Raw genomic sequence first — 12,551 nt, forward strand, 5'->3', positions numbered from 1 at the left:
GAACATCTAGGCTATGACACAGTTGGGCTTACTTAACCCCATTGAACCAGGAGTTTAAGTGTATCAATTTTATGTTGTATTGTAGCCATTTTGATGTATATGTAAAGCCAAGGCTTTAGCTGCATTTGAAGGATCTGGAAACCTTCCCTCTGGTTCCTGCAAATTAGCCTAGGACCTGCACATAGGCTCATTAAATAGCCTCAGCCTTTTGTGCACATTTTATTATATAATTAAAATAATTAAAACTTTGGACTTTTATGCAGTATTATAATTTCATTATATGTCTTTATCAAGCCAGATCATGACTATGCTAAATTGTCATTATGTCATGCTGAATCCTATTTGATTAGATGAAAAGGAAACCAGAATAATAAAATCATTACTGTGTATTTTGAATCTGTATCTGTCTGAACTATTTTTGTGGTGTAATAATAATAATAATAATAATATAAATTTCCATCCCACATCTAGCAGGATCGAGGCAGCTTACAACAAAATAAAATTCTATCTATCTATCTATCTATCTATCTATCTATCTATCTATCTATCTATCCCATTATGACTTCCCTCCTAAAAGAGCAGCATATAATTTTACATAACAATGATAAAATAACGTAAGTCATTAAATCAGTCAGAGACAGTATTGGGGTATTCTGTGTTGTAGTCCATAACAACTGGTGACCAAGTGGATTATTCAGGGAAGGCTTCTTGGAAGAGATCCGTCTTGACAGGTCATTCCATAGTTTGGGAGCAGTAGATGAAAAGGCCTTCTTGGTTAACTGCAGCCAACCTGGTCATTATTGGCTACAGTAAGTTTTTCCCAGAGGACCAAAGTGTGCGGGGTGGATTATATGGAAGGAGGCAATCCTGCAAATACATTGGACCAGACCATGAAGGGCTTTAAAAGTCATTACCAACACCTAGTATTGGACTCGGAAACTACCATATTTTCTGGCATATAAGACGGCTTTTTAATGCTCAAAAATTGTGTTAAAAGTTGGGGGTCGTCTTATACGCCGGGTTAAGCCCGGCCACAGAGGCCGCTAGAGAGCCTCGCGGCCCGGCACATTCGCCACCGACCTCCTCTTACCTTCCAGGCCTCCCTGGTCCCTGGAAGCCGATGTGCCCAGCCTGCTGTCGGCTTCCAGGCCTCTGGGGCCCTTGGAAGTGGGTGTGTGCACGCCCAACCTACTACCGGCTTCCAGGCCTCTGGAGGACCCTGGAGGTCGGAGTGTGTGGGTGCCAGGCCCCCTTAACTCGGCCTATAGTAGGCCAGGGCGGTGCCTGCATATGAGGCAGGCTTTGCAGGCCTCAGCAGAGGCCTGGGGAACCAGCACACGTAACCAGTTTTTAAATGAAGAGGGGGTTGTCTTATATGCCCGGTTGTCTTGTACGCCGGAAAATACGGTAATAGGCAACCAGTGAAGAGATTTTAAGATAGGTTGCATTCCATTAGAGTTGCATTTGCTATTATTATATAATGATTGTGGAAGTAAAGGGACCATGTTCTCTTCTTGTTCCTGTTTTATTGCTGTGTTGCATTATTGTATTGTCTTTCTGTTATTTTGCTGCCAGGTGAATGTCGGGAATTGCCATCTAGATGTCATGCCTTAATTATTACCATTTTATGTATTTTGGATTTTGTATCTTTATTAGGCATTATGCTATGTCATGTACTTTAGATTATGTTTGTATTCTTTATTATTTATTTCTACTTTTTGTATAATTATTTTATTGTTATTATGTTTGTTATGCTACAATTGGTGGGGAGGATATATTTTTTGTATTCAATACCTTTCTTTTGTAATCCGCTTTGATTCCACGAGGAAAAAGCAGAATATAAATAAATCTATTATTATTATTATTATTATTATTATTATTATTATTATTATTATTATTATTATTATTACTATTTGGATGCTTCTAGCTGTCCTGGTGGCTAGTCTGGCTGCCATATTTTGAACTACAGTGCATACGCTGTAAGCCACACCGGAAACACTTCTCCCGCACCTCGGAAGAAACAATGTGGCACGCACCCGTGTTTCTAATGGGGCTTGAGTTTAAGTGGTATTTCCCTTACACGGTGGGGTGCAGAACAGATCCCCCACATACGGGAAGAGCCAACTGTAATTGAAGTTTCTGGACTAGGCACAAGGATAGACCCATGTAGAGCGCATTACAGAATTCAAGTCTTGAGGTTATCATGTACCACTGTTTCCAGGTCCCCCGGTTCCAGGAATGGATGCAGCTGGGGTATCAGTTCTTGTGGAACTGCCTATTACAGTAATTACACACACATACAAACACACACAAATATACTCTGAGCTATCATTGCTTATTAAAAATTTGGGGAGGGAACCCTTTTTAATTATCTTAATTTGTCTTACATCATGCCACTTTATTGTTTTTTCTTCTTCTTCTTCTAGGCTGTGCTGAGTCCTCTCATAGCAATTGCACTGAAAATATCTCAGATTCACGAGAGGACAGGCCGTAAAGGACCTACTGTCATCACCTGAATCAAGAGAAGATCAAAACCCCAGGGCTAAGATTAACAGGAAAGAGATAAAGAGGATGTTACAACATATCAGCTGTTTGTGCCTTATATAATTCTAAGAGTTTGAGAGCAAATGTGGGGGAACACAAAATTCAGTATTGCTCATATTTGGTTTCATTCTTCTTTTAAGACAGCAATGCACTTACATTCATATGGCTTCCGTATATTCTTATACACAAAATTAACCAAAGAAAAAGCTTTCTGTATATCTATGTTCTAATATTATGTTCTGCCAGCATGACAGCAAAGATATTAGCATTATGTGTTTCAGAAGCAATAGTGGGCTACATACTCCCCTGTTTGAATATTCAGGTGGTGGTAGTATTTCAGGATCTCAGTTTTAACTCAAGTGTAAGTGTATTCAAAAATCTCAGAAACAAAGGAAAATTTATACTATATGGTTTCCAAACTTACTTTTTCATTCTAAGTGGTTGATGTCATAATTTTAACTAAAGTTTAACAAGCTCAGTTAAAGGGCAAGGTTCAGTTCTTGAGAGGTTACCTATACTACCCAAAATGCCATGCATTTTTCCTTTAGCATTAAATGCCATACAACACACAGTATCAAAGCAATACAACTCATGTACAGAAACTGCCGGTATGGGTATTCCAATCTCTCTTAGTTCTGATTAAGCCACTTGACCATCTGTGTGGTTAACTGGTAGTAAATCCCACAGAGATCAGTGGAATTTACTTCTAAATGCATGCAGTGTAGCTTTATGCTGAGATGCTGTTTAACAGATCATGATTTCTAAAGCATGTTAGCAACAGCCATGCCTAATCACTTAGCCAAAGTTCCACAAATAATAAGTGCTCTTTTCTGTACCAGCTGAAGCCTGGCATCTGCTATGTTCTTGTATACTTTATGTAAGTTAAAGTTTTGAATCCAAGGGGTAGAGGAAGAAAATTACCATGGAACCAACTCTTTGGCAAACAGCTCCCATTTTCTGCTCTTGTCTGCTGTATTATTCACATATTCACCAACAACACAAATACTACACAGGTGGTCTACATGCTTGCAAAGAAAAAAAAATGCAATGTCTCTTTTCCACTTAGCCACTTTCTGAATTCAAACATAATTTGTACATTTTTAATTTAAAGGAGCTATCTATTCCATTATTATTGAACAATGCTAGGGGTTACCTTTTAGTATTGAGCTACTGCAGCTGCTTTGGCAGAGATCCATGTCTTTTGTTAATTTTACTGTCTTTTGGAGGAAAGTTGCCTAGACTATCCTCCTGCCTTTTAAAAATAAATGTGATGTTATGAATTGGAGTCCAAACCTTAACAAACTGTATCTCAGTATGAATTTGTTTCTACTACTTAAATATGAATGACCATGGCTAGGTCAGACATTTTATACAAGAAGTTTTCAGTGGCTCCTTTAAAAAGTTAATTTCTAATTTCAAAAGAATTCAAATGAACAGAACAGAAATGCCTCCTCACTGAGTGTTTATTTATCACCAGAAGTAGAGATTAAAATGGTATTGTGCTCTGATTCCTTAAGTGCATGATAACTGAATGTCACCATTTAGTGGTATTTTGAAGCACAGTGTTTTGAGTTCATGGGCTGGTTTTTAAAGGGATTATTTACATATTTGGAATTATAATGTGGGAGTGAATCTCTTAAAATGAGTCCAACAACAGGACTTAACAAAACTAAGATAACTAGCCCGCACAAAATGATATAACTTTCTTTGGGTTAGTGCCACTTCCAGGTCTAGTGGTGCTAAAAGAACTGTGGGAGGTTACTGAAGACCCTGAACATTTTCCAGAGTCATTTACAATAGAGTAGTATTCTGGTTCTTTCAAGACATTGAAGGGGGTGGGGAAAAGTTAGCAGTCTATGGAATTAAGAGGCTTCATTTTGAGTGCATTAATTAACAAGTGAAATGCATTACACTTATTTTCATATAACACTGGTTAAAGGAATGTGAACTGTGCTCTAACAGAAAGAAGTGTTGTAGCTCTGAATGTCTTTTCGGTGGAGAGGGGAGACCATGCCACATAAAACAGCAGCTATGTTGCCTGTGGAAGTATAATAAATTGAATGAAGTTTTAAAAACATTTCTCTAATTCACTTAGCTGTCTGAAAGTCTACCAAATACATTATCATAGGATGAGTCATTATTGAACAGATGAAGCAGAGGAGAAAGGATTGTTCAGTGAATGCCTGGGCACAGCAAATGGTGCTTGTATTTGTGAAGGAATGACATGGTTCCAATGGCAAAGGACACTGAAACAATGAGAACTCCTTGTGCATATGACTCATTTGAATGTTTTTCTTCTTTGGGAACAGAGGTGTGGCTGCTTCTCATTTGTTGAAAGGGCATTTGTGCAATCTGAAACGCATAGCATAGTCATGTCCAGTGCAATGGCCAAATGTTCAAGTGCAAGCATTAGTACCCTTGTGCTTTAAGATACTGATTTGGTTCCTTTTGATATTTGTTGACACTTGCTATGACATGTAGTACCATGCAGTGTTATATTTCTGCCTTGCATGAAATTGCTGATGATAGGATATGGTGTAATAAAACAAGACTTTTAAAAACTTGTGTCTAAGTAAATGAGGCACTGAACATTTCCTCACTTCTAAGAGCACAGTGTTTTATTGCAATATCATTAAACTTCTTTTCTGTAAATCAAAATAGGTTTTCCGGATCGTTATTGTATAATGTTAGTACATGCACACACATACCCCATGGGTGATGTGCTGTCATCATGGTTTTCCTTTCCTAAGCAGAGGTGTCTCATTGATTGCTATTGGTTTTACTACTGTGAAAAGGAACAGGACAGCCATGGATGAAAAAGCTAAAAGATGAATAAAACTTGGGAGACCTTTATAATATTTTTTAAAAATTAAACTACATAGTATTTCTGATTTGCCATGGATTTTTGAACATCACTGTGCTGCTTCTGATAATGTGTATTAGTTCCTCTTTTTATTTTACACAAGGTATATTGCTTGGGTTTATTGCATGAAGGCAACAAACTGAGATGCTGTAAACTCTGGCATGTTGTGGGCAGTTCAGAGTTTGTTGATTTTGACACTGTTAGAACAAGTCATAGTTTGTTACACATGAAAATGCTCCAAACAATGGAGGTCAGTTATACATCACAGATAGCTTCTTAGGTGGGTGCAGTAGATAAGCAAGCTGAACAGTTCATTGGACCAAAGTAAATGTATACCTATGTTCCCATGATTTACTGTTTTTACATGTTTTACTTGATTTTATCTTCTGTGCACTCTAATTTATTGACAAACTGAGTGGAGAGGGTTCCAAAGAACATACAAATCTTAAGGCCAATTTATGAAAAAAGAATCAGCTTCCAAAGTGCTGCTTTTAAGCATGACCTTGCAAATTACTGTCAATACAAGACATTCATGGCACAATGCAAACTGCAGTTGAATCTTTTTTCAAAAGCTGTTTGCTGTGGAAGATATAGAAAGACTCATTATAGGAAGCACATTCCACAGGTTTCTCAGGCAGGCAAAACTAGTTGTAGAGCTCATTAGTTTCTCAAAGTAATGCCTTAGCTGCAAGACAGTTTTTAATAATGGTCAAAATATGTCCAGGAAATTTTAATTGCTCAGCACAGATTTGTTGGGTTTCATTGTGAGAATTGCACTATGAAACTGTGCTCATATCTAACATTACTGGAAATATTTTTGGCTCTTAATCTAACTCAATACTGTTATAAAGATAAATGAAATAAATAATCTTACTTTATTCTGACAACTGCTGTATAGAAAATAATAAGACAATTGATCTAATTATTCTGTTTGGGAATGTTGAGAAACATAAGGAAGCCATGAGTTCCTTGAAAATTTTAAAATGGCGGTGGGAATCCTCACATGATAAGGACACAAGAAAAAACATACATATAAGGATAAACCTGTGAGACTATACTATTAAAAGTCTCTTGTGGGACTTCTCTATTCATCCATTAAGCACTTTATTAACCTTTATTTACTTTGTTCAACTGTAATGTATTGCATACCATGTCAGATCTTTTGTTGTTGTCGTTGTCCAATATAGAAACAAGTATTCTTCTCTTTGATTAAAAAATACTAGTTTTCTCTGAAAACAGTTTTCAGTACAAAACTTTATTAGAAGAAAGTGCAATGCAGTATGTAAACCAGGTGGTCCCAGAGCAGAGTACAAACTCATGGCCATTACAAAATAAACAACTGTTAGATTACATTACAAAATGCCAACTGTTAGATAATTCATCAAGAGATTTTCTATCCCACATTTAGCCTTTGCTAACAAAGAAAATGGATGTCAAAGCTGATGGGAGATGTAAACAGATATCACACATCGACATCAGATGCACCAATTCTAGTTATTCTATAGTTCAAGTGTTCATGGTTTCCATACCTAGTTGGTCACATTTATCAAGACATCAGCTTTGGAATTTTTCCCCTCAAGACCTGAGACACAGTTATTAAACATAATGGGGAAATTATGTTATTAATACCAATAGCATTTTTCAAAAGAAATACTCATCAACAAAGAACTGCTTTCACCATTATATTTCATCCTAAACAACACTTTGTCCACATGGCATGTGGCTGAGGACCACCATCTATATGTATTTCATAAAAATGCCACAACAATTACATACAAAATAAAGCCAATTCAGCAGCCTAGATAAAACAGTCTATGTCCATATTCTTCAGTGTTATTTGTACATATTTTAGTGAAACTACCTGAGTTTAAATCAAAGCCTTTTGGTTACTTCAGCTGTAAAATTAGACTCTGCGATCCAATCAAGATTTAGTTTTATTCAGCCACCACAACTGTCTCTCTGTTACAAGATGTATTATTTACCCTCAGGAGTTTAAAGCTGGAAAAATGCCTCCCATCATCTTTGTAAATGCCAAAGGAAGAATAAAATGCTTCCCTTCAGCTGATTTCATTTAGAACATGTGTATGTGTGTGCACGCACATGCCTCCATAGTTCATCATTAGAAATCATTAGGATTTCTTTTTTCACTCTTTCCACAATGTCCCTGCCTCTGGCAGTTTATTTGATACTGCTGCTGTTGCTCTTTACATGATGGTGTTGGTTCTTGCTGCCATTTCTTCACATGGGCAGAGTAAAACCACAACAATGTAAACAAGCAGATCCAAAGTGAACAGTATTGCAACCAGCCAGCTATACTGTTTTGAACCCAGTGACATCAGTCATAGCCTTAAACACACTAGGCAGTTTTCCTGGTTGAGAGTACCACATTATTTCTGAAATAACCTTTCTAATGCCACACTGCCAGCCACTGAGTACTACTCACAAGGCTACCCTGGCACCCAATGCACATTGATAGAGCAGCCCTGTGCTCCGTCCACTTCCACAGCATTTGACATACAATGCCCTAGCCGCTGCCTGGTTCCCAGAACAGCAGACATTCTTCCATGTCCTGCTCAAGCCTTCTGACAAGCCGCTTCATTAGCAGCTGGTCTCTGGCACAGGTGGGCTAGAAGTCTCTATAGGTGTTGAATCATGTTCGGTTGTTCCCTGCTTCAGGGATGCTTCATATGAAGGCGGCTGTTCTTCCTGGGTGCTCGCTTCGTCAATGAATTCAAAGCTGCTCTCTGTGTACAGAGGTGGAGGTATGTTATACGTTTCCTTCTCTCTTTCCAGTGGGCTGACTGGCAGGGGAAATGTCTGCTTTTCAGGATCTGTGCTGTCTTCATAAGAGGGAGGGTAGAAGTCAGGCCTGCAAATAACACAGGACAAAAACACAAGTTGTTTTTAAGGATGTACAACCATCTACTGTATATAACATTTCTGGTGTATCTCTGGTGTAGAGAGTGGTGCAGTGGTTTGAGCATTGGACCTATGACTCTGAAGACCAGGGTTCGAATCTCGGCCATGGAAAGCCACTGAGTGATCTTGGGCAAATCACACTTTCAGCCTCAGGGAGGCACTGACAAAAACCCCTCTGAATAAAACTTGCCAAGAAAACCCTGTGATGGGCTTGCCTTAGGATCCTCATAAGTCAGAAATGACTTGAAGGTACAATAATAACAAATTTCTGCTGTATGAGAGACAGTATGGTGTAGTGGTTTGAATGTTGGACTGTGACTGCAGACCAGGGCTCAAATCCCTGCTCAGTCATGAAAACCCACCTTTGGTGAGTCACACACTCTCTGCCCCAGAAAACTCTATGATAGGGTCTACTTTGGGTTGCCATAAGTTGGCACACAACAACAATAAATGTCTGCACAGACCTAATCTGGCCTTCAGTCCTTGCATTTGCTCTCCACATTCCCCCTCGTGGTCAAAATTCAAACATAAGAACATAGGGTGATGCCTTATACTGAGTCAGATGTCACACTGTGGATCCATCTAGCTCAGTCAACTGATTGGCACCAGCTCTCTAGGGTTTCAAGCAGAATGGTTTCCTAGTCCTGTCTGGTGATACCTGGTATTACTATTTGGTCTGTCTTTCAAGCCCTAAAGCAGACCTGCCCTGGCCCAGCTTAGCTTCCAAAATCATAGAAGATAAGGTATGTTCAGGGCAATTTGGAGGTAGCCCCCAGAAAGGTAGCCACTCTGCTTTTAGGAATTTTGATATATCTACCACTGACAATGACATAAGATTTGGATAAGGAAGGATTTCCCCTAGTTTTTATATCCCTGCCTTCTATTAGAATCCTGTAGTCTGTCTAAGCTTATTTATACAGTATGATTTATTTGGGAAGTGCAGGCTAGAAGCTGTTTCAAAGCGTTATTTCTGGTTATCTAACCAGGGTCCATGCTGTGTTGTATTTATAGAGCTGCTGCTTTGTCGATTGTGAGTGTTTGTGATGCTGTTACCACAACAGAACAGGAAGTGACATTTGTATCCATGGCCCATTAACAAACTTTACCAGGCAGGAGGCCACTTTGACTTATGGAAACTCTTACTGTGAGAGCAGCAGTCTTCACTCTAGGAATGGCTGAGATACATAGATATAAACTGCAGGATGTGCAGATAACAGTGAAGTGCTCTGTTGCTGAGCACTGCTTGAACAATATGGAATCTAGAGTGTTAAAATCTATTTGAAAAAATAGTGCAGAGACCTATGAGTGTAGGGTTTTGCATTATACCAATAAGATTTTTTTAAAGATTGAGATTCTACTTTATATCATATAATATTCTGGAATCATTTTAAACTCATTATTTTGCTATTCAGAATCCTTCAGCGCTTGCAATCTAGCCCATCAGGATGTGTGCTGTATGTCACAGGCCATCTTTGGATAATCATTTCCATCATTAAAGTGTTTGCTTAAATCAACTGAAAGTAAAATGGAAGTGCCCTGGTAGAAGGAATTCGTTGATTACATTTGTTAATGCTACCCTTCCTCTGAAGAGCACACAGGCTTTTCCTGTGTTCATAACAACTGTGAGAGGGAGTGACTCACAGAAAGTCATCTAAGGAGCTTTTTCACTGGGCTGGGAACTTAATTTGATTTTGCTGCCACCAAGCCCAGTGCTCTAGCACTACACTGGCTCTTTGACTGGCAATGTTAACAGTGAACGTTGGATAAAAAAGAGAGAGAGAGACCAAATTATTAAAGGACTGGAATAAAATTAAATGAATAGTTAAATATGGATCAGATTTTTTTTCAATTAATGGAGGAACTAAGTAAGCAATTGTTTCCAGAACTGAACTAGTCATAAAATATTAGAAAAGAGAATGGAAACTTCTACTGCTTTTATTGACCTAAGACTTTTTTTTAGCTTTTAAAAAATGTTCCTTATAATGCTAAAAACAAAAAAGAGTGCATGGACAGAAAAACAATATAAAATTCTAATCATAGTGTCCTGGACTTTCTGCAGAATAAATTTTTCTCATTTTTTTAAATATTGAATAAAGAAACGATATTCTTAATTCATTTATTCACTAACTGTAACCTGCACTGTTGTCAGTTATTTAAACAAATGGAAGACAACAAACTGGCTTTGCTGTAGTTATGCAAAGAAAGGAAAAAGGCAGAATGTATTGGGATCTTGATTTAAGTCAGGTGAGGCCTCATTAAAATTTAAGTTGGTCATACCTAGTTTTTCACACTGATTTTAATACAGTGGACCTTTGTTATCCACTGTAGTTTGATTCTAGGACCTCTTGTGGATACCAAAATCCGTGGATGCTCAAGTCTCATTAACTACAGTGACATAGCAATATGTCATCACTTATATAAAATGGCAAAACCAATGTTTGCTTTTTGGAATTTATATCTGAATATTTTCAAGCCATAGCTGGCCGAATCAGTGGATAAGGAATCCGTGGATACCTAGCGCTGACTGTAGTCTCAAAATACTACTAATTTAATCTGGATCCAGCCCACTGGATTAGATGGACTGTCCCACTAAAGGAAGCACTAGGAGGAGAGAAGGTGATTTTCCTAAATTCGCCCTGTGGCTCCCAGTGCCTCCTCTCATGTCATTCCAAAGAGCAGCAACAGAGAATCCCACTAACAGAGTTCGGCCCACAGGTAATCTCAACTCAAAACATTAATTTTTTTAAAAACCACAGTTTTTTTTAACAGTGGCCTAAAAGTAAGTGAGAATGAAATAATGGCTTTAAATGTGAAATGTATTTATGCATAGAAACTGATGCACAACCCATACAAACCATGTGTGTTGTGTGTATATATGCTTTCATATTATTTGTTGATTTATGGCCACCCCATTAATTTTCACAGAATTTTCTTAGGCAAGAAATACTCAAGGTGGTTTTGCCAGTTCCTTCCTCTGAAATATAACCTCCAGCACTTGGCATTCATTGGCAATCTTTCTTCCAAATACTAACCAGAGCTGTCCCTGTTTAGCTTCTAAGATCAGACAAGATCTGATGTCTTTAATATAGGCCCTGATCAGGAAAGTACTAAGCAAATATAAAAAACATTTAAGCAAATAGGAAGCAAGATAACAGACAATGGATTGTGCACAGCTATAATAAATGGATAATAGATTAAAATAGAAGATTTAAACTGGTGACTTAACATATGTTGAAAAATAATGTGCACAAAACTGGGTGGGAAGAAAAATTAATAGTGGTTTTTCATTTATATCCCACCTTTTTCCCAATATAGGACACAAGGCAGCTTCCAGTAAATTAAACAAAATATAGTTGAAATAATAAATTGTACAAAAGTTTTGAAATCATTAAATGAAACAAGCCTATTAAAATACTGAAAATAAATGAAAGTACGTTTAAAATATAATAGAAATAAAAGTACAGCATGCTTTTTGACTTAACAAATACTGGATAGTATCAGGAAGGGAGACAAGGAATGGTGTTATCAAATACATCATAAGAAATTATGGGTTAGCCAATGACTGGAGAGATACTGGAATGGAGAAAATGCAAGGACTGGGCTAAAAAAGAGGTAAAAGAGATGATAATGTGTGCAGGATTCAAAATGTTGAACAAATGCAAAGACTGGAACCGTGGACTGAAACACTGGAGACGTACCTGTCTATGGTATTGACATGGCTCTCTCGGATTCTACGATTTCCGGATAAAATGCTGTGAAATAAGCTCTTGTGCTTACTGGCCTCATGATAAGTGCTCCAGAAAATCCCAGTGATGAGAAGAAAGAACCCCAAGGGTAACAGAAAATAGGCTATAGGCAAGCTATTGCACTTGCAGCCAGGGGCACCTGTAGAGATGCAAAAGGCTCCTAAGCAAATAATCGAAAAGCCAAGCAAGAGCACAAAGAAGCGGAGAAAGGTTAAGAGGTTCTTTGACATCTTTGCAGTTAGCCCCAGTCGCTTATTTTGTCTGGGTTTCTCTCATGTGCTCTTTCCTGCCTAACTCCCTCAAGGCTTTATATGCGCTGAGAAAAGTGCTCATTGGACACCTGCTCCGATAATCATTAACTATACACATTAACCATTTGAAGCAGTCACAATATCTCAAGAGATTAATTTATAATCAAAACACTGCCGGGGAAAAGACAACATATACTTCCTGTATTGTTTCAGTGCCAGCATAAACTC

At 38.0% G+C, this 12,551-nt stretch overlaps 2 protein-coding genes across 2 annotated transcripts in view; one reads left to right on the top strand and one right to left on the bottom strand.

Moving 5' to 3' along the window:
* Positions 1 to 5,202, top strand: part of PGM5 (phosphoglucomutase 5) — a 67,141-nt gene extending 61,939 nt beyond the window's left edge. Inside the window, exon 11 of the mRNA XM_042447752.1 lies at positions 2,427 to 5,202. Within this exon, the coding sequence (XP_042303686.1) occupies positions 2,427 to 2,516 (90 nt within the window). The 3' untranslated portion in view covers positions 2,517 to 5,202. The remainder of the gene's footprint in view (positions 1 to 2,426) is intronic.
* A 1,441-nt stretch (positions 5,203 to 6,643) lies between these two features.
* Positions 6,644 to 12,368, bottom strand: TMEM252 (transmembrane protein 252). The gene is made up of 2 exons (XM_042447262.1): positions 12,025 to 12,368; positions 6,644 to 8,276 (listed from the first exon to the last, which is right to left on the bottom strand). Exons 1-2 carry the CDS (start codon positions 12,300 to 12,302, stop codon positions 8,006 to 8,008), a joined length of 549 nt encoding a protein of 182 aa, XP_042303196.1. The 5' UTR covers positions 12,303 to 12,368; the 3' UTR covers positions 6,644 to 8,005.
* Positions 12,369 to 12,551: the final 183 nt, after the last annotated feature.

This window comes from Sceloporus undulatus, chromosome 2, assembly GCF_019175285.1.
Source record: "Sceloporus undulatus isolate JIND9_A2432 ecotype Alabama chromosome 2, SceUnd_v1.1, whole genome shotgun sequence".
In the NCBI taxonomy this organism is placed as follows: Eukaryota; Metazoa; Chordata; class Lepidosauria; order Squamata; family Phrynosomatidae; genus Sceloporus; species Sceloporus undulatus.

Excerpts from the sequence above, each read along its gene's own strand:
- TMEM252 (XM_042447262.1), bottom strand. The coding sequence starts at position 12,302 with ATGTCAAAGAACCTCTTAACCTTTCTCCGCTTCTTTGTGCTCTTGCTT. Across the intron at positions 8,277-12,024 it reads CATGTCAATACCATAGACAG|GCCTGACTTCTACCCTCCCT; the intron begins GTACGTCTCCAG and ends TGTTATTTGCAG.